At 45.7% G+C, this 18,683-nt stretch overlaps 1 protein-coding gene across 1 annotated transcript in view; it reads left to right on the top strand.

Annotated features, from left to right (window-relative positions):
• The first annotated feature begins 423 nt into the window (after positions 1–423).
• lmbrd1 (LMBR1 domain containing 1) overlaps positions 424–18,683 on the top strand; it is a 56,272-nt gene continuing 38,012 nt past the window's right edge. Inside the window, exons 1-4 of the mRNA XM_077010704.1 lie at positions 424–507; positions 2,725–2,901; positions 5,126–5,189; positions 18,488–18,585. Of these exons, the coding sequence (XP_076866819.1) occupies positions 439–507; positions 2,725–2,901; positions 5,126–5,189; positions 18,488–18,585 (408 nt within the window). The 5' untranslated portion in view covers positions 424–438. The remainder of the gene's footprint in view (positions 508–2,724; positions 2,902–5,125; positions 5,190–18,487; positions 18,586–18,683) is intronic.

Genomic DNA, 18,683 nt, shown 5'->3' with positions numbered 1-18,683 from the left:
TTTATGTCTATGTTTATTTGCACTTCTAATTCCTGTAGTTTAGTAGTAGTCTGGTTCTAGAGTATCTTGAATTCTGACCTATCTACACTACTATCTGGGATGCATTCTGTGAACACTTTGTAAAAGTCACTCTGGGTGAGGGTGTCTGCTAAATTACCAAAATGTAAATGTAAATGTACATGTAATACTCAAATTTAAATAATAAATAAAAAACCAATAATAAAATAATCATAAAATAAAAATAATACAAACAATAATAAAGCAGGTAAATGTTTATTACATTTTAGATTGAACTGTTTTAAATAAAATAATACTTTAAATATGTACTGCACGTCTCCTCTATGTCAGTGATAGCCTGTAACGTGTTGCAGGTTTGTTTCCCCAACACTGCGAGTGTTGAAATGAAACACGTGGTTTTGTTGCAGGAAGTGAATCAAGATGGCGGCCTCTACAACACTGCTGTCCGAATCTGTGCTCGGATGGTCTATTTTCACCCTAGTACTGCTGGTAAGACAAACGTGTGTGATGAGACCTTATTGTGTGTGTTTAGGCTACTCGGTAGGTACACTGACTGTGTATTTCCCCAAACACGCTGTCGTACGGCTCCTCAAAGTTTTGATTTGCTCAACATGTTAACGTTAGCTAGCTAATATGCTAGAATTTAAGCCACTTGATGTTAAATAAAACGAATGTACAATTTATTCACGGTTTGGGGGATGCAAATACGCGGTATATTTTCCTTGTGACAGGGCATGTATTTATGAAGTGTGTCCATATGTAAGCTTAGCTAGACTAGCTAGCTGGCAATGGTAGATGTATGTTATGTAAGTACATATGCGATTTATTTAATTAACTACCTTAATAATAGTGTACCTGTCTAATAGTGTAAAATACATGCATCTGTTGTTTTATTAAAAAATATAAACGCAGTACTGCATAGTTAGCCGTTGTTATAGGTTTTGAGTACATCATTGTCCTGAGCTGCAGGAAGTGCAGTTTAACTAAATACAATTATAATGGGAGATCTTTAACGCGTACGTCTGGCTTTAGAAGTAGCTGCGCTCTCCCAACATCCCCTCTGATTAGTTTGAACTAATTACACATAACCATGTTGTGCGATCAGTGATCGATTTCATGTTCTCATCTTGGTCGACCTGGAATCCGAAGTCCGAATTGAAGTGCACGCTTAACGTTTCACACGCAGCGCGTTTGAGTCACGCAGCTCGCCGTAGTCCTGCGCGTGCACGTCCAGCACCGAGGCTTTAGCGCGAGGCCGTTTGATTGATCCTGCACCAGCACTGCACTTTTGATCGGGCGCGCGCGGGGTTAACGCGCGCGGAGTGTGTCTGGAGCGCGGCCTGGTTGCACGCGCGTGATCAGAGCCGCTGGTTTAAATGCCGCGTTTAATGAGACGGGCCCGTCCGGAACCGTCTGGCTCCTGGGACCTGCAGAATGAACCCTGGCGCTGGATTTTACTTCTGGAAGGACGGAGAAAGACACGTTGCACATGAATTATGTCAAAATTAGTGGTGGTTAATCCGAATTTTAAAGGTCTATTACTGAAACGTTGATTGGTTCAAAAAAGCAAAGTCATTTTTTATTTATTTGTAAGTCAAACTATTGTGCTCTTCTGTCTTTATGTTTTATAGAAATAAGACTAGATATATAATGTGATTATTGATACAGACTGAAAACTACACATAAACACGACATTACAAATTAAATGTGTCTTATATAGACAGGCTTAAGTTAATCTTTACAGGTGATTATTGTAACAGTGTTGGGATAATGTTACTCTGCTACTGCAGCTCCTGAGATAAACACTGTTAGGCCCACATGCACAAGTATATCTCAAAATGGCGACACCCCGGTCCTGGATGGTACTGGTATCAGTTATTAGACACCCCCTGCTGCAGTGGTGTTGTTGTCACATTGAGGCTCGTCCATGTATCTGGTCAGCAGCGGTCAGACACTGAAAAGTGGCAAATGGTGTGAAAGATGGCCTGCAGACAGTGCACAGTGAACTACAATCTTTAAAAGCACACCTTTCAAATGAAACAGCAGGCACTTATAAAACATGTGTGCCTTAGAAGTGAAGATGCACAAATGTTTAATCAAGTCGGTGGAGAGAGAGCGTGTGTGTAGCACAGTTCTGCATTGGTCTGCATGTCATTAGCAAAAGTCTTTGCCATTTTATTTTTAAGAGATGGGACAATATTAAAATTAAATTTTATGTAATCAGTAAATTCAATAGGCTATTTGATTTTAATGTGTACTAAAGTATGTTAAAGTATTTACAACAAAAGACTAACGTTGAAAATGAATGACATCACATTTATCAAATTATTGTTGTAGGAAATATTATAATAAATATATATTCACTTTGTTGGGACTTGGTTACAAAATGTCTTGAGGTAATACCCCTTTCGGAGCTGCTTTGCCAATTAAGACAGTTATTGGGATTATTAAAATGTGAAACAATTTTTTGTAATCAGTCTATATGAATTATACTGCAGTATACGGAGTTTCACACTCTAGTATATCCCATCCTTAATGTCTTTATGAATATGGTATCTTTTCATTAGAAGTTACCGTAAAAAAAAGTATATATATATTTATATGCATTTCACATTTCTCTTTTATTACTTCATTTTCTCTCAGTAAATGGAATGACGTACCTTGTAAACTTAAAAGCGTAAAGTCCTGTTTACGTCCCACTCGCAGGTGATTCTGGCCTTCTGCTGGGTGTACGTTCGGAGGTACCAGAGTCGTCAGGAGAGTGAGGTCATATCCACCATCACAGCGATATGCGCTCTGGCTGTCGCCCTGATCACCTCCGCTCTCCTCCCGGTGGATATCTTTCTGGTGTCCTTCATGAAGCACCCAAATGGAACTTATAAGGTACCAGCTTTTTTTTCTGGATTGCTTCGCCATCTTGAGGCTCGATGAATGTGGATGGGGAGAGCTGACAAATGGGGGTGTTGCTCCCAGGAAGAGAAGCTTTCTGCTAAAACTCTGGTTATGTGACGGCTTCCGATATGGTTTAGAAGTTCTGAGACGTATGCGGTAAAACATGATGGTTTTGGTCTTAATGGCTAGAACTGAGAAGATGAAGGAATTCTTGTATGTCTTTAGAGTACTTGGAGCCTTAATGATAAATGCTTTGATGCACATAAGCTTCCATACACATTTTCTACTGTTAATAATATATTCGTATTAGTAAACCACAATGTCCTATAAAGTCTTGTTGGTTTCATTTGCTTTGATTAGAGGCGATAACTGAATTCATGTGTGAGAATCAAGGGACCTCAGGAATTAACTGAGGTGGAGGGATTTTTCCTGACCCAGATTTTGAGAGAAAATGCTAACTGTTGTCCACAGTTTGTAGAGGACTTGATCACGTCTAGAACTCCAGCCAAAATCTATATATTACATTAAAAGGCCCATGCCAGGAAAATAAAACTGACAAAAAACCCCCACAAAAGATGTAATTTACAAGTAGAAATATGGGTTTGGTGTGTTGGAGAGGGTGTGTGTGGTTTCCTCCTTCTCTGTAGACCAGAGCTTTTGCACTAATCATGTCAATGTTGCACCAACAGGATAAGTTATGTTCTCTGTGTAGGAGCTTAACACTCATGCCTAATTGGAGGTGATGTTTTCTTTCTTTATTGTGAGCATGATAATTGAATTTTGGGTTGTGAATGGTGAATAGTTTCAGCCAGAACATTTGCTTTTGTTCTATCTTTCAACACAAAAATAATGGTGTACAGATTTTCACAACATTACAAAGGAGGACACACATTCCTACATAAAAAAACAAAACTGAAAAACACTGATAAGCTGAGAAAAATGAGTGAATATCCCTCCACGAAACCCCTCTATGAATATTCCTCTAGTCAAAAGCAAAACACCTCCTGGGGCCAGTTCTTCTTCTTCTTATAGGGCGTAGTAAACGGAGGCCACAGGTGTCTGGTGTTGCCCAGTGGGGCCTGCTTGGGGGGGCGTGGGCCTGCTGAATAAACACAGATGATACTTGAATAGATTATGGGCAGTGATCCACTCCTTTGACGTCGGCAGCTGTGGTAATCCGTTTATTCTCGCACGGATGCCCTGCAGTTTGTTTCCCTTCCGGAGCAAACGGCCGAAGGAGCCTTCCACAGTGAATGTGACAGGACGGCGGGATGCCTGATGGCCTGACGGAAGCTCAGTGCTCAAGGAAGAGCACGCTTGAACCAGCCCAGGCCTGATTGGAGCGAGGCACGAGTTATCAACAGGTGTCCAAACGTAAGCTGGACCCAAATGTTGCAGATCTTTGGTTTAGTTGACACAAAATCACTCGTGTTGCAGGAGGATAATTGCACAAAGCGATTATTGGGTCATCCTGATCCAGGTTCAGAGTGCAAAGGATCTTCCAGAGTTTGTGTTCCAATTAGTAGTTCAGTCTTTTAGGGTGAGAGGGCGGGGGAGGGGTGTGGGTCCTTGGATAAGGGTTCACCGTGAGGCCCGCACCACAAAGAATGATTTACCATCCACGGGTAGACGGCAGTCCGCCCTGGCATTTGGATCAGTTTCGATAACCTATGAGTCATCAAACTGTCGGGTCACTTTTTTGATAGGATCTCTATCATCACGCTCGCTCGCACGCCCGCGTGCAGCGAATCACCGAAGGAACGCTAGTCCTACATCTCCTAGTATATAAAGCCTGTCGCATGTTGTCATCCAGGCTCCACCGTACTGGTAGGTGGCAGCTTCTCGATTGGTCTGGTTGGAGCCCTCGCCTTGTTCCTGCGCTGTAGCTCGTATCGCCGTGCAGGTGGATTGTAAATGCAGGGCACATGCGGGGAGTCTGGCTGGCCTTACGTATAAATCTGGCTGTGATTTATTGCACGTTGACTGCGCCATCATATTCCACTCGTGCACTGTAGCGAGACTCCAGTTTCCGTTAATGAGATGGAGTTCTGAAGGACACCAGCGCTCACAAATATATGAAATATTAAAACAGCAATCCATATTCTTAAGTGGTAATTTTTGGTGTAAATGTGCTCTTTTTAAAATAAATGAATAAAACCCACCACGCACGACAAAAAATATAAATAAAAAAAGATCCCTGTTTTCTCAATTTCAGGACTGGGCAGCAAACAATGAAACCAGGAAGCAAATCGAAGACACAGTTCTGTATGGCTACTACAGTAAGTATTTCATCCCAGACACCTTTCTCTACCAGATAAAGTGTGACCGATGAATTTCAGAGCCCTCCGCTCATGTGGAAACTGGTACCATTCTTTAACCTCTATCGTCTGCCCCCCCCTCCCGTCGTTCGAACGGTGCCGGAGCGGCTGGTGTTCAAATCGGATGTTTCGTATCGATTAATGGATGCCGTAAATTGCTCCACGCATGCAGTCCGCCCTCGGGCCTGGGAACGTGAGCCATAAAGTTGGTGGATGAGTTTATTTGCGCGGTTCAGCTTGGTTACATTGAGCAGGAGTGACCAATGGTGCCTTCTGCGACAGTGTATCCTGGCCAGCTAAGAAACCTCATCGGTTGGCCATTACATTAAAGCTGTTGCAAAAGCTCACGGAGCTTGTGAGTATTACACCCTGTCCTGTGTCGTACATCTCCTCGCTGTGTATAGTTGAGTGGGTAAATTTACAATGAAATGTATTTCATTTTGCACAGTATATTTGTAATATTCAAAATGGCAAAAAATTAGATTTAATTCAATTTAAGCCTCTATGCTTTGAGACGTGCAGAAATCACACGCCTTTGCTTATGGACACCTCCCCCAGTTAAATGGGGGACCATAAGTAATTGGACAGCTCAGCTGCTTCCTGGGCAGCTGTGTGTTTTTGCATCATTAGGTCATGCACAAGCGAGCCAACGTCTGGACTGGATTATGTACGTGGCCTATGCATCTGCTGCTGTCGTATCTCCACCGTCCCCATGTGGGCTTTTCAGAAATGGTGGGCGGAGCTTTGGGTGTGGCCCATGGCCCCCCGACCCTCCAGGGGACTCTGGATTCTGGGGCCTCGATTTGGAAAGGAGATAAAGCAAAACAACAACAAAAAAACATTTGACCCTCCCGACGGCTGAAAGCGTGAATCTGGGGCGCTCTCGAGGTGCGGATCGAAAGACCTGATCTGCATTTGTTTTATGGCTAGCCAATCCAATCATCCCTGTGCCGAGAGTCTGGGTATGGAAGCTGAGCCAGCATTTGAAGCGTCCCATCAAACGAACGCTGATTAAAGGAAACGAGTGCTGTCCCTGTACTTGAGACCAGCAATCAAGGAGACTAGTCCAATCACAATGCTCCAAATTGTTTATTGACAAGCGAGCCTCGGAATCTTTTTGTTGACTCACTATTACTTCTACTAGTCGATAGATGGGGTCTTGTTGAAGTGGCAGGCACATGTTGCAGATCTTTTTAATCTTGTGTTTCTTTTTTGTGACACCGCGACACCACTTTGGTGGTGGAAGCTATTTAATGTTTAAACGGGAGGATGCCGCTCTCGGCTCAGGAAGGCAAGACCAAAGAATCTTCGATACCAGCAGAGCAGGCGCTTCCTGAAATGAAGTCATTGAACCAAACAGAAATGGGTGCGTTACCAGGAAAGACACTTCAGTATATTTCAATTTACAATTGTCAGTGAAAAGCAGGTTCACATTTAACATTTGTTAGTGATTAATTAATTATTTAATCTCTGCTGAATGATAACCCTATGTCAGTTACCATTTAACAATGGGCATCATTTTGATAATGTGTTGAGCGTTATTAATCAAACTAGGCTGCTGTTTTTTTTTAAGAATCAGTTCATCGATCAGCAGCAGTGTATGATGCCCGTGTTGCCAGACTGTTCGTGCTGTGTGTGTTTGTGAGGCGGTCGGGACGTGCAGGGGTGGCTGATGTTGAAGTCACGCCATGATCACTGGGTCCTGAGCGGAGTCTGACAGGTCAGAGGTCAGCCCTGTGCTGCGGGGGGGTTTGTCTGGTCTCCGGGTGCCAGAGCACGTTGTGGACCCTCAAAACTCATTTTATTCCCCCTCCTTCACTTTTCCGTAAATGTGGGGGGGTAGGGGGTCAAATAAGAACAATATCAGTATCTCGTATCAAATCAAAATCAAGTCGAGCAGAGAGACTTTCCGTTTTTTTTTGTATTTGTTTGCCTTACAGAAAAGATGGAGGTTGTGTGTGTGTTTCCTCTCAGCTAACCTGAGATAGTAATTATGAACACTCCTCCTATACTGCTTTTTTTTGTCACTGGCACGTTAAAAAAAGCAAAATGACAACATACTCGGATTGTAGTAGAGGAAAAAAATATATATATATTTTATGAAAATGACTGAGAGTGGGCCTCCGTTTCCCTGTGATACAAGTATCCCGCTTAACAACCGTGTCCAAATAGGTGTTTCACACCAGCAGGTTCGACAGCCCCCCCCCTCGCCTTCTCTGCCTTTGATCATGTCTTCCCCTCTGTGATTGCTTGTGTTGGGGGTTTACATTCTCATCTCTCTGCTGCGAGGGCACAGAGTAGATGGGAATATTGGTCCCATCATTTCAGAGGCTCCTACCCTGCACGCTATTCATAGGAGGCTCTTCGCCGGCAGATGGATGTATGGGTGGAGTGGGGGGGGGGGGGGTGTGTGTGATGTGACCGTGATGTGGTGCCCCGCCGTGATGCACTGGATTTGATATGCTGAGTGACGGGTGAGGCGTCCAATGAGAAGTGAGAGCACGGGCGCCCTGCCCCTTGCAGTACGAGTGGATTAATGGTAGGAAGTGGAGTGTCAGCCATGGACGGCACCGCCAATGCTCCTCTAACCTCTGTCCAAGAGAGGAGGAGCCCCGGGGTGGAGTGGGGGGTGGTGCCGAGACCGCCCTCCAGAACTGGATGGTTTAATAACCGGGCGTCTCTGCCCTGGTACCCACAGGCATGTCATTTGCATCACAAAGGCTGAAGGCAGCGAATGCTGTTATAGTAATTAATAGATTGTCCTCTGGTCAATGGCTTAGTTTGCAACATAGGTTGGTCTGTGTCATGTTGGGAGTCCCACACACACACACACACACACACACACACACACACACACACACACACACACACACACACACACACACCCTCCTTCATGGATGCAAATCCAGCAGCTCGAAATGAAGCAGCCCTGCTTATTCGCTGCCTCTGCGTTGTGGCCCTTCTCCCTGCTCTGTGGTTCACTGTGAATTAGACTCATTGATTGCCTGAACACCCTGTCCCCACACACACACACACACACACTCAACCAACACTGCCACCTCCCTCCACTGCAGCATTCAGCAAAAATGTCCCCTTCACCCGCCACTAGGTGGAGCTCCAGCTCCGTGCGTGTTGGCAAGGCTGAGCCCCAGATATTTGACGGTGCCACAATCTCTAAAAACCTTTACAGGGCTGTGCTCAAAGGCAGAATCTGACAACCCCGTCCGTCCATGTCAATGCAAATGGAATAATTACAGGGCTGACAGCGAGATTGGGCTGCTCTGCTGAGCGATATTTTTATTTATTTCTTTTTTGCAGGGAGAACTGATTTGTTTTCAGCCCAGGACCCATTTAATGGGCGCTCACGTGCCCTACATCGATGGGCGAGCACATCTCTAAAAAGGCTATTTGAATCCAGACCCATTCACCCAGCACTTGGCTGTAATTATTTGATTGCTCCGTATCGCCTTTGTTTAGGGTGCCGATCACCCTTGATTACTGATGTTTCAGGGCATCCTTTAGCTGTCACAGACCTCATTCATGCCACAGTGTGCAGCGTACTCCGTGACTGGCTCCCCGTAACTGGTATCAGGATCCACTTGGCGCTCTCTCCCCGCGCGCGCGATGCTCGTCGACGTTTACGAACCGTCCGCGTTTGATTTTAATCAGCCTCCACGAGGCAATCATCGGGTGTTTTATAGTTGTTTTGCTGATAATAAGAGGCTTATGGTCCATGATCGCTGCTGCAGCACTTGTTTGGAAACACTAGAACGTGAAACGCCTCGATTCTTCCGGCAGTTTCTGGGCAATGCAGTGCTTGGGAATACATCACATTATGCCAATATAGGGAAATACAGGAGTGTGTTCTTCTGCAGAGAAAACAGTGCTGACAACAAACAGTTCAGACAGGCAACGGTTTCCTCTCTCTCTCTCTCTCTCTCTCTCTCTCTCTCTCTCTCTCTCTCTCTCTCTCTCTCTCTCTCTCTCTCTCTCTGACTAAATTGCCTGGAAGAAGGCTCCCCATTATTTAAAGGGTGCCGTTGAGCGTCTAAAATGGCTTCCTCTGATCTCTCCTGATATTTTGAGATCCCTCTCCCAATGTGCATCAGTATCCATTTGTACATCTGCCCTCACTGTGCTTCATAGCCGCAAATGCATAGAGGCCCAGAACCACGATAAAGACACCCCCCCCCATGTTAGGGAATAGAGTGCTGGGTGTTGTTATGCACTCCACTCTGTAGGCTGTATGTGGTGGGGCCTGAAGACGAGGTTAGAGGTGAGCAGGCTATGCTCTTGCTCGATTTTCCACATAGTCAGCAGGGCTGAGTCCTTCTGACCCGCTTCCCACTCGCCACGCCGCCATTGACAGATTGAGGCGTTATCGAAACGGGCGGCTTCCCGACCCCGCCCTGCCAGCACCTGGGCTGCAGCCTAAACGAGGAAGAGGATGAGCGAAGGCCCATCAAACTGGTCTCGGGCTCCGTCGCAAAAGCCAAGCGTGCCTCGTGGCGTGAGTTTCTGATCATCGGTACAAGCGATGTTGAACATAGATGGACAGTGATTAAAGCCCTGTCCGAGGCCCACTACATCAGCGCAGATTAACCTTTCAGGTTAAGCAATTAAAGGGGAGATATATTTTCCTGACTGGCCTGGTGCCAGGTCCCCAGCCAGCTTTTCCATTTAGCATTAGTGCTCTGCGCTGCCGATTGGCCCAGACTTTGGCCACAGACCGCAAGGTTAAGTGGGAACGTACAGTTGAAGGAGGCAGAGATGTTCTCCAGATGGGCCCCATATTTTCAGATGGGGCTTTAAAGGCCTCCCGTGAGAAGCCCTAGGTTCGTTACTAATCCGGTTGCGTTCGAAATGTCAAGAACGCTTCAAAGCGCGAAGCTTCTCGCAAAACTTCTTAAGCGGCACTTTTGAGATAGAGGGTGCTTGAGATTTTGGGCTCAGATGAAGCAGAGGAAGAAGGAACTGTTGAGACGACGGTGGGGCACCAGCCGCTGTTCACATTCAAATTGAAGTGTCAAGACTACCTGCCTTGCTCTTGGTTCTTCTGCTCACACTCCACTGCATTTATTCACATCTTCTCGAACGTGTAAGAATCTGCGACAGTCTTTTTTTAGCCAGGCTTACCCAAGTGCGTCAGGAGCCGAAGATGACGAACACGAACCCTTCGGGAGGTCAGCGCACGTAGCGCTGTCTTCGTTTTGTTCTTCTTTATTCCGTTTTGCTCTTCTCCACATTCCGTTGCGTCATTGTTAATCTTCGTCTTCTGAAGAAAAACAAGTGCTCGTGAGTCGTTTACCAATTAAATACCGCCGTTGGGCACATCACGCTTTGGGGAGACGATGCCTCTCCTCTTTGCGTTTGAGCTGTTTTCTCGATGTTTCTAAGCGTTTCTAAGCGCTGTGCAATGGCTTTGAGGTCACGGGTCACGCCAGGAATGAACTGTAAAAAAGAAATCAATTAAGATAACTGTTCGGAGCGGCAGCCGTCCAGGTCGCTGCCTTATTTCATCATGTGTTGCATAAACACGACCTTCCTCTCCCTCGTTACCTCGCATTTAATTTGACGTTCGCGACTCGTGTTACGTGCCCACTTCATGCCCAGGAGAAATTGCTGCCATATCTCCTCCTGTAAAGGCAGACGAGGAAACCCGCGGTGTCCGCCTACTCTGCCATGGCGGGGGGAATGGCGGGGATAGCACTTACTTTTCAATCAGATATCAGCCATGCTCCACTACAAAGCAGAATCAGATGATGCCGTTCGAGTGCTGCCATTTTTAAATAGCGCTGGAGACAATTTCTTTTCTTTTTCTCGCCCGTCCCAAGCACCGAGTCAAAAGCGTACGGTCTGAACAGCCATTGTTTGGGTTCATCGAGTATCTTCCTCATATATTCCACATTCTGGTCTCTCCTCCTCCACTTCTGCTGTCAAGGCTACCAAACCGCACGGAGGCCGTGAAAGCCATGGTTATATGAGCGCTGTACAGCGCCCAAGGTGAATGTCTAACGACTGGGTGAAACCTTATTAGACACCTGCTGCCTCCTCTCTGCATGTGTCTTATTCAGAGATCAGTTTTTCTTAATCTACAGACAGGCCTTTTTTGACCAAGTAAAGGACTGGAATCACGTCGTAGCTCGTGGCTATGTTCACGCGATATTGATTTCTCCTCCACTATAGCCGGGGCGATCGGGGAACGCGTCGTCCCTGGTCCTATGGTGTTTTATATACATCAGTATTCCTTTGCTGCATTTTTCGGAGGCTGATGAGCCCTCGGGGGGCGCAGAAGCGAGAATCCAATACGACGGCAAATTATCATCCACCCTGATATTTAATCGTCCTGGCCCTGCATGGTGCAAAGGGGTAATCCTCCAGTAGTGGCAGCCTCTACTGATTTACAACCCTTGTGGCAATCAATCGCAAATTTGGCCTGGCCACCTGCTATCAGTTATATATACAATTTAAGAGACCTCTCCAATTTTTCTCTTAAATCAGCTTCTCCGTATGTAGCTGTGGCATCCATTTCTTTCCAGTGTCTGTTGAATTCCCACATTCGGCTTAATTAATTGGTGTGCGAATAGGTGATCACTTGAACCAGACTTGACGTAAACAGCAGCACGAAAGACCGCCAAGACGCAAGAAAGCTGGGATTGCAAATCTGGGTTATTCCACCAAGTATTGATCCCTAAACTTGTCTTAAGTTGAAGCCTTAGTACTGTGGGGTTTAAATTTTAATTACACACAGGACGGATGTCGGATGCCTGTATGTGTATGTGAGCAAGGACTTTGCAGGACGTTTCATTCTGAAATCAAATACAGCAGAAGACCGACATCACAAACGAGTGCTGCACTCTTCCTTGTGTGGAAATGATGTGTGATACAGGGCCTAGCACAAAAAAGAACATGAACTTGTTTTCTTTGCATTGTTGGAGATCTGAAAACACTGAATCTTATTTTGCCCATTTGTAATTTTCTGCAATAAATGTTCTAAATGACAAAAAACATTATTTGGGAGAAATGTTTTCAGTAATTATAGGATTAAATGAAAACGTTTGCCTAAAAACATACCTATAAATAGTAAAACATGAGAGTGTGTGTGTATGTGAGAGAGAGAGAGAGAGTGAAAAACAGAGACAAAGGAGGGCCAATGGAAAAAAAAGTGAATTAGGCCCAAATGAAAGAGAAACATTTGTACAACGTTGTCATAACCTTGGTCAGTCTTTAGCAGTGATTCTCACTGTAGGGCTTTGAAGAACAGTATGGCAGGAGCCCTGGCTAGAAAGAAAGATATTCTTTACAGAGCCTCCAGTTCAAACCTGCATAAAACATTCATTTAAATCCGAATGATTTCAGTGGACTCCGGCACAGATATAAAAAAAACTCATCGGGAAGACTTGACGTAACCGAGCCAGTCTCTCACGCAGTCTGTGCTACTGTCTGGGCAACCATGAGCTTCAATAAAACACTGGTACCTTATTTCCAGTGGCAACACAGCATTAATGATTCATGTCACATCGAGATTCTGGATGGATCCGTGGAAATTCAGAAGAAAGAGTGGCAGTGGTGGCGTTCACAGGCTGCAGAGCGAGCCGGCGGAAGCGTCTACCAACGCTTAGTCACATCGCGCCACATATTTGTTTCCTGCCGTAACGTTTTCCCATGAAAGGACCATGTTTCCTGAAAGGTCCCCTCGGCCCGGTCCCCTCGCCACAGCCTCGGTCCCCTCGACACAGCCCCGGTACACCGCAAGACTCCAAAAGATCCACTGGGTCTCTCACCGGGGTTCTCAAAGCAACGCAAACCGGACCAGGGCCACACGCAGTACGCAAGTCCACTTTGGCGGAGTTCCGTCCCAGCGCTCCGATAAAAGCCAGGTGGCGGGAACAAGGAGCCGCATTTATCCGTGTCGTTAGGACAGAACTAATGAATTAGCTGCAGAGTGATTTGCTGTGGCAGGCTAATTTGCAATTCCAGGCACAAAGTTAAAACGTAGCGTGTTTGTCGCCGTGATTCGTCTGGGCCTTAGAAACCGATCACAAAGGCCTGTTGTGCTATCAGTATGTATGAAATTAACCGGCCGCACAAACAGTCTTTTGTTTTAAGTGCTCCTAATTGTTTTTCCTAACACAGTTGGCATCCCTGTCTAAGATGCGCAAGGTGTTAATGCCAAGCACTGGTCGTTTTAATCAGAAGTAATAATTTTGTAATTGTACTTTAATACCTTCTAATGGTTTTCCTACCTGCTTCCAGGAACAACAGCAATAGCTAACATGTTACATGTAGTCGTAACAATAATATAGTCTAATAAGTCTATATTCTGTAAACACTACAGACATATTTGGTTTTCTGTGTGTTTGGTGTTGTCACTTAAGCAGAGTCCTGCATACTTCCAGCCGCAGGAAGGAGTGTAATCTCTCAGCGTCTAGTGGGCAAGCTTACACCTTTGCTGGATGCTTCAAATTCACCTAGCTGGTGATTCCTGAGCGGTTCTCAGGGCTCAGCCCGGATGCGTGATTCCCCCCCAGTCCCCACCCGACTGTCAGGAGGGGCGACCGGCGGAGAGCTATAAAAGGGGCCAGAGCCTCCGATGGGCCGAGCTTGGCCGTTTAATTATTTAGCCCCCTTTCCACTGTGTCGGGGGAATTAATATGCTAAACTTCGCTCCACGGTCAGGTGCTTTCCCTGGCATTAGATCTGGTTAGAGAGTAATGGATGAACCGCAGCGACAAAGTGCGGTCCAATCCCCCCGCCGTGTTAATATTCATGCTGTTATGATTAATATGACCCATCGGTTCGGCACCGCGAGTGTGCGGGGCTAGCAGGGGACTGGCGGCGGCCACCGCTTGCCTCTAGCAGTCATTTGTTAGCGGCACGCCGGCGTGGAGTCGACTTGGAGAGAAGTGGCCGTCGGCGCCTGTAGGGAAACCACCGTCTCCTGAGCGATTAGACGGCGTTGCGGCTTATTGAAACTAATGCCTTCCTGCCGTCGCCCCCTGCTGGTCTGGAGCTGTTCTTTGGTGATTTGATCTAGATAACGACTTTGGTCGTGGGCTGGCAGGTGCGCGGCGTGTTGTGCGGATGCTTGCGGTCCCTGGCCAATGTTCCATCCGCAACGTTACGTTTTTTAAAACGCCATCCTGAATCCTACTCTGGTAATGGAGGCTTTTTGTGACAATGCAACCTGAAGTGGTCTGATTAAAGCTTTTTTTTACCTTTTGATCCATCTCAAGTGATCTGATCCTGAGTGAGTAGCCGAAACTCGTGGCTGATTACACCTGCCTTCTCCGGCGCTACCGTCTGACGTTATTTCTAACTCAAAACAAGGAGACCGGTTTGCATCGCAGGTTGTGGTGTTCTCATCTTCACAGAAATATAGGAGATGTATTTGCCAACTTTCGGTACAGAGCTAATATTTTATCTGATTCCATGTTATCTTCTCATGCCAGTCACATGAGAACAAAGTGTACAATTATAATGCAAAAAGGAATTCATCTGATATTGGAGTGTGAAATCAATTTCGAAGTATCTCTCTACTCTGTGGCTTCTGGTGTGTGATGCAATGGCCATGCTTGAGGTTGTCCAAGGCTCAACGTTTCTATTAAGTTTCCTTCCTTTAAGCAGAGTTTGTGGAGAGAGGTGAGGTCTCATTGGATGGTGAGCACTAGAGGAACCCCGCATTAATAAAAGTGCTCAATTTGAGAATGGAGGAAAAAATTGCTTTTCTCTCTCCTGACTGCTTCATTCATCTTTATCAGGACTCTATTTGACTGATGAGTCACTAGTGAGGCCTGTAGCACGAGTAATACTCCTATTTAAAGCTGCATCGATTGCGTGGCGGCGCACACGGGCGCCGTAGTCCAGACGCCTTCATTGTTTAGCGTTGCTTTCCCAACTTGTGCTAACAAATTGCATTACCGTGCGAAGGAGATGTGATTCTCTCCTGGAGTCACTGGTCTTTATTAATGTCCTTTTGGTTTAGATAGGAAGTAACCCTGCATCATGCCTGCAGCGTGGCGCTATGCCGTCTCCTGCGGAGGAGTTCATCACACCTCGCGCTGTTTGAGAACGCTCACTCCTGCAGCAAGCGAGGAGAATGGAGGCTGGAGCAGCGTGTGGAGGCATCTCCTGGGGGAGGCGTGCAGAAGGAGGTGGGGGTGTGGGGGCGGATGCAGAGGTGGAGAGTCCAAGCGAGCTCCTTACAAGGAGCTCCTGACATATCGCAGCCGGCTGGCGTTAGGACAGAGACTGATTCTGGGTCAGGGTTCAAACTTCTCTAGCTTATCGGTTGGTGACGTGATTTAAAAACGTTCACTGGTTCAGGCGTCCGATATGTCCTGGGGTATCGGTGCCGTCCTCTGCGCCCTCGAGAACGCTACAGACGGCCCACGTCTCGTAATTTGGCTCGAGGGCGAAGGTCATATGGCATCCATCCGAGAGCCATTTGCCATATGGCTGCGTAGCGGCGGGCATGGTGCGGTGAAACACCCCCCCCCCCCCCCCATGGCTGCCCGGCCCTGCAATGGGGAGTGAGCCTGCTGAAAGCTTCACACTCAGTGCATTGTGCTCACTTCCCCCAGACACGCTTTTATCACACAGCGACTCTGGTAAATAAATAAATAAATAAATAAGTGCAGCAGGGCGTGCTGGTCATCTGCCACTGGGGAAATAGCGCCGGCTATGCAGCGGGAACGAGTGTGGAAGAGCATCGCGAGCCCCTTTGATCAGACGTAAGGCTGGATACAAGGCACCTGACACTGCTTTGCAAAAACAAAAAAGAGAAAGATCTCAAACGACAGCGCTATAAAAGGCAATCAACGAGTGCTCGACCAGCTGCCGAAAAATCGCCATATCTCTGCTGTTTGGCTCACAAAAAACAATGCTAGCAGTTTCCAGCGCGTTAGATTTTGTTTTGAAGCAAAGCCCCTCACACCCCTCCCCCCAACCACCACAACTCCTTTGCCAAATGCCCTAAAGGTGTCGCACAGTTGCAGCACTAATATGTTAAAAGCCTTCGTGTTCAGACTGAAGGAAACAATGTGATTCATTTCATCTACCGGTGCTTCTCAACTCAAATCAATTATCATACAAAAACATATGCCCACATTTTGGAAGAGCAGTTTAATTGCTTTCCATGGTTGTAGAGAGGATTTATTTATTTCTTTAGCTTTATTTTTAACCAGCGTGCTGTAATTGAGGACAGGAAGGTGATTGAAAACATGGCGCCATAGTCCTCTGGGGGGCACAACTTCATTTGCAGTGTTGGTACTGCAGCTACAAGCACAGCGGGTTTGGATCAGTACCGAGCCAGTTTTTTAATATAGAAGCAACGAACCTTAAAAGTCTGCCAATGCCAAATACGAATGCATGAAGTTTCCCATTAAAAAAACCGTTTCTTACATGATTGGGGTTGATTGTAAATTTCAAAAATAAGTAATAACGTTAATAAGTACACTGTTAGTGTAATATACTGCAGAACTGCAATGATAGCATATGAATGCAGATAACTCATCGTTAAAAAACATGACAGGCTATCAGGGCATATAGTACCAAACTTGCTAAACGTCGGTACTTGCTACACTATACTGTAATAATTCTGTAGTTACACTGCAATATTATGGTATAATGACTGGCTTCCCAAGACTAGTATTTGAAAGTTTGGTAGTATTTCACTGAAGTGTGCTAATCCACCTTTACCGAGTGCTCACATCCGTAAATCAACATGTACACTTGGAAACTACTGCAGATTATCACTCTCGGCCTCTGTCTGTAGGTCCTGCCAATGTATGTGCTGCATAATCCCATGTTATCAATCTGACGGTGATTTTTAAATCTAATTTCTCTGTGTAAAATGACTGGTAATCAGGTTTCAGAAGAACAAGCCTTTAGTTATAATCCTTGACATTGCTTTCGCCCCATCTCAGAGTCGTGAAGAATGGTGCTGATGCAGACATGCAATTTGCAGGGTCGCACCAGGTGATCCTCTCCAAAGCTGAAACGGGCCAGACAACTCTGAACAGAAAGAAAACCAAGGCTGTAATCGTCTCATGCCCCGTCACTCACATTCTGCTCTCTAATCAGCAGTTCTTACCAGACGAGAGCTGAGGTAAAAATTAGCATGGTAAACGCAAAACGCAGTCAGGAAAGTCGATCTCGAGTCTTCGGGTTCTGCTGCCTGCGCATCGCAGAGATATGATGGCCAGGGGCGGTGAATGGCTATATGTCGATATGAATATACATAATATACATTGCCTGAACAGTCAGACAATACTCGAAACGTGTTTCGCAATGTTACACCACCCCTGTGGCCTCCGTTCCTTTTGAACGACAACGGGCCGCGATCCGTTAGAGACGAGGAATGAGATCTTGCCTGAAATATTGCAGCCTGCTAGGGCCTGATCCCCCATTCCTCATCCCCAGGTTTAACAGTACAGCACAACCAAACGCTGCTGAGGTGAAAATGAAATGAGATAAATTGAAAACTGGTATAGTCAGCTGGCGCTAACATTATCTGCCTTGCAGTGTTCCTGTCTGCGTGAATCCAGAGTTAGTAGCTTTTTTTTTTCCTGGAAAAAAATCCCGTGGGTTTACACGGGCCACAGGTAGCCTGATCTGGGGGATAACTCAAAGAAGGACAACAAACACTGGACCAGCATGCATGATGTTGGCATGATGTTTAGCCAACTTTAACATTTTGTTTATTTATTTTTATTTTGTAGCAACGTCAAATCCCAGCACTTCCATTAAGGACAACTACTCTCAAGCCAGAATTGGGTTCATGATTAAAGTTCTCCATTCCTAAAAAATAAGCCCTATTTTAGCAAATTTCAAATGTGCATAATTTTAAAGTACATTTTGATGCCTGAGTGCTGTTTTATAGAGCTTACTAGTTTCCATAAGAAGATTAAAACAATATAGTAAATACCGCTCATAGTTAAAACAAATGAGTCAGATGGATTTAAAATAATAATCCCATCATTCATATAGGCTGATTGATATAGATTTGCAGGCATATTATGCTATATTCAGGTGACAGAATACCTTCCAGTGAACATGCGACTCAGTAGAGCAGAGCAGTCAGATTAACCGAAAAGCCTTTGTACGTTTTAATCAATAGTTCTTGGGTTTCATTGCAACTGTTAGTTTTATAGCTGCGCTGTAGTGACTCAGTTGAGTGAAGACATTAAACAGGGACGTTACACTCAGCAGGTATGACTGAGAGTTTTTTTTAATCGTTATTATTTTCTGTCCAACAGCGTTATACTCCATCATCCTCTTCTGCGTGTTCTTCTGGATTCCGTTCGTTTACTTCTACTATGAGGAGAAGGACGAAGATGACATCAGCAAGTGCTCGGTAAGATTGGCTCCTCGGGAGGTGAGCGCCGCTGCTCTGAGTGAGTCTGGCCTCTCTCCCTGAGGGAATACTTTTCTGTGTGGCTCACACAAGAGGGC

The sequence above is a fragment of the Brachyhypopomus gauderio genome, chromosome 1 (assembly GCF_052324685.1).
Source record: "Brachyhypopomus gauderio isolate BG-103 chromosome 1, BGAUD_0.2, whole genome shotgun sequence".
Classification (NCBI taxonomy): Eukaryota; Metazoa; Chordata; class Actinopteri; order Gymnotiformes; family Hypopomidae; genus Brachyhypopomus; species Brachyhypopomus gauderio.
This window is presented reverse-complemented; position numbering and strand designations above follow the sequence as displayed.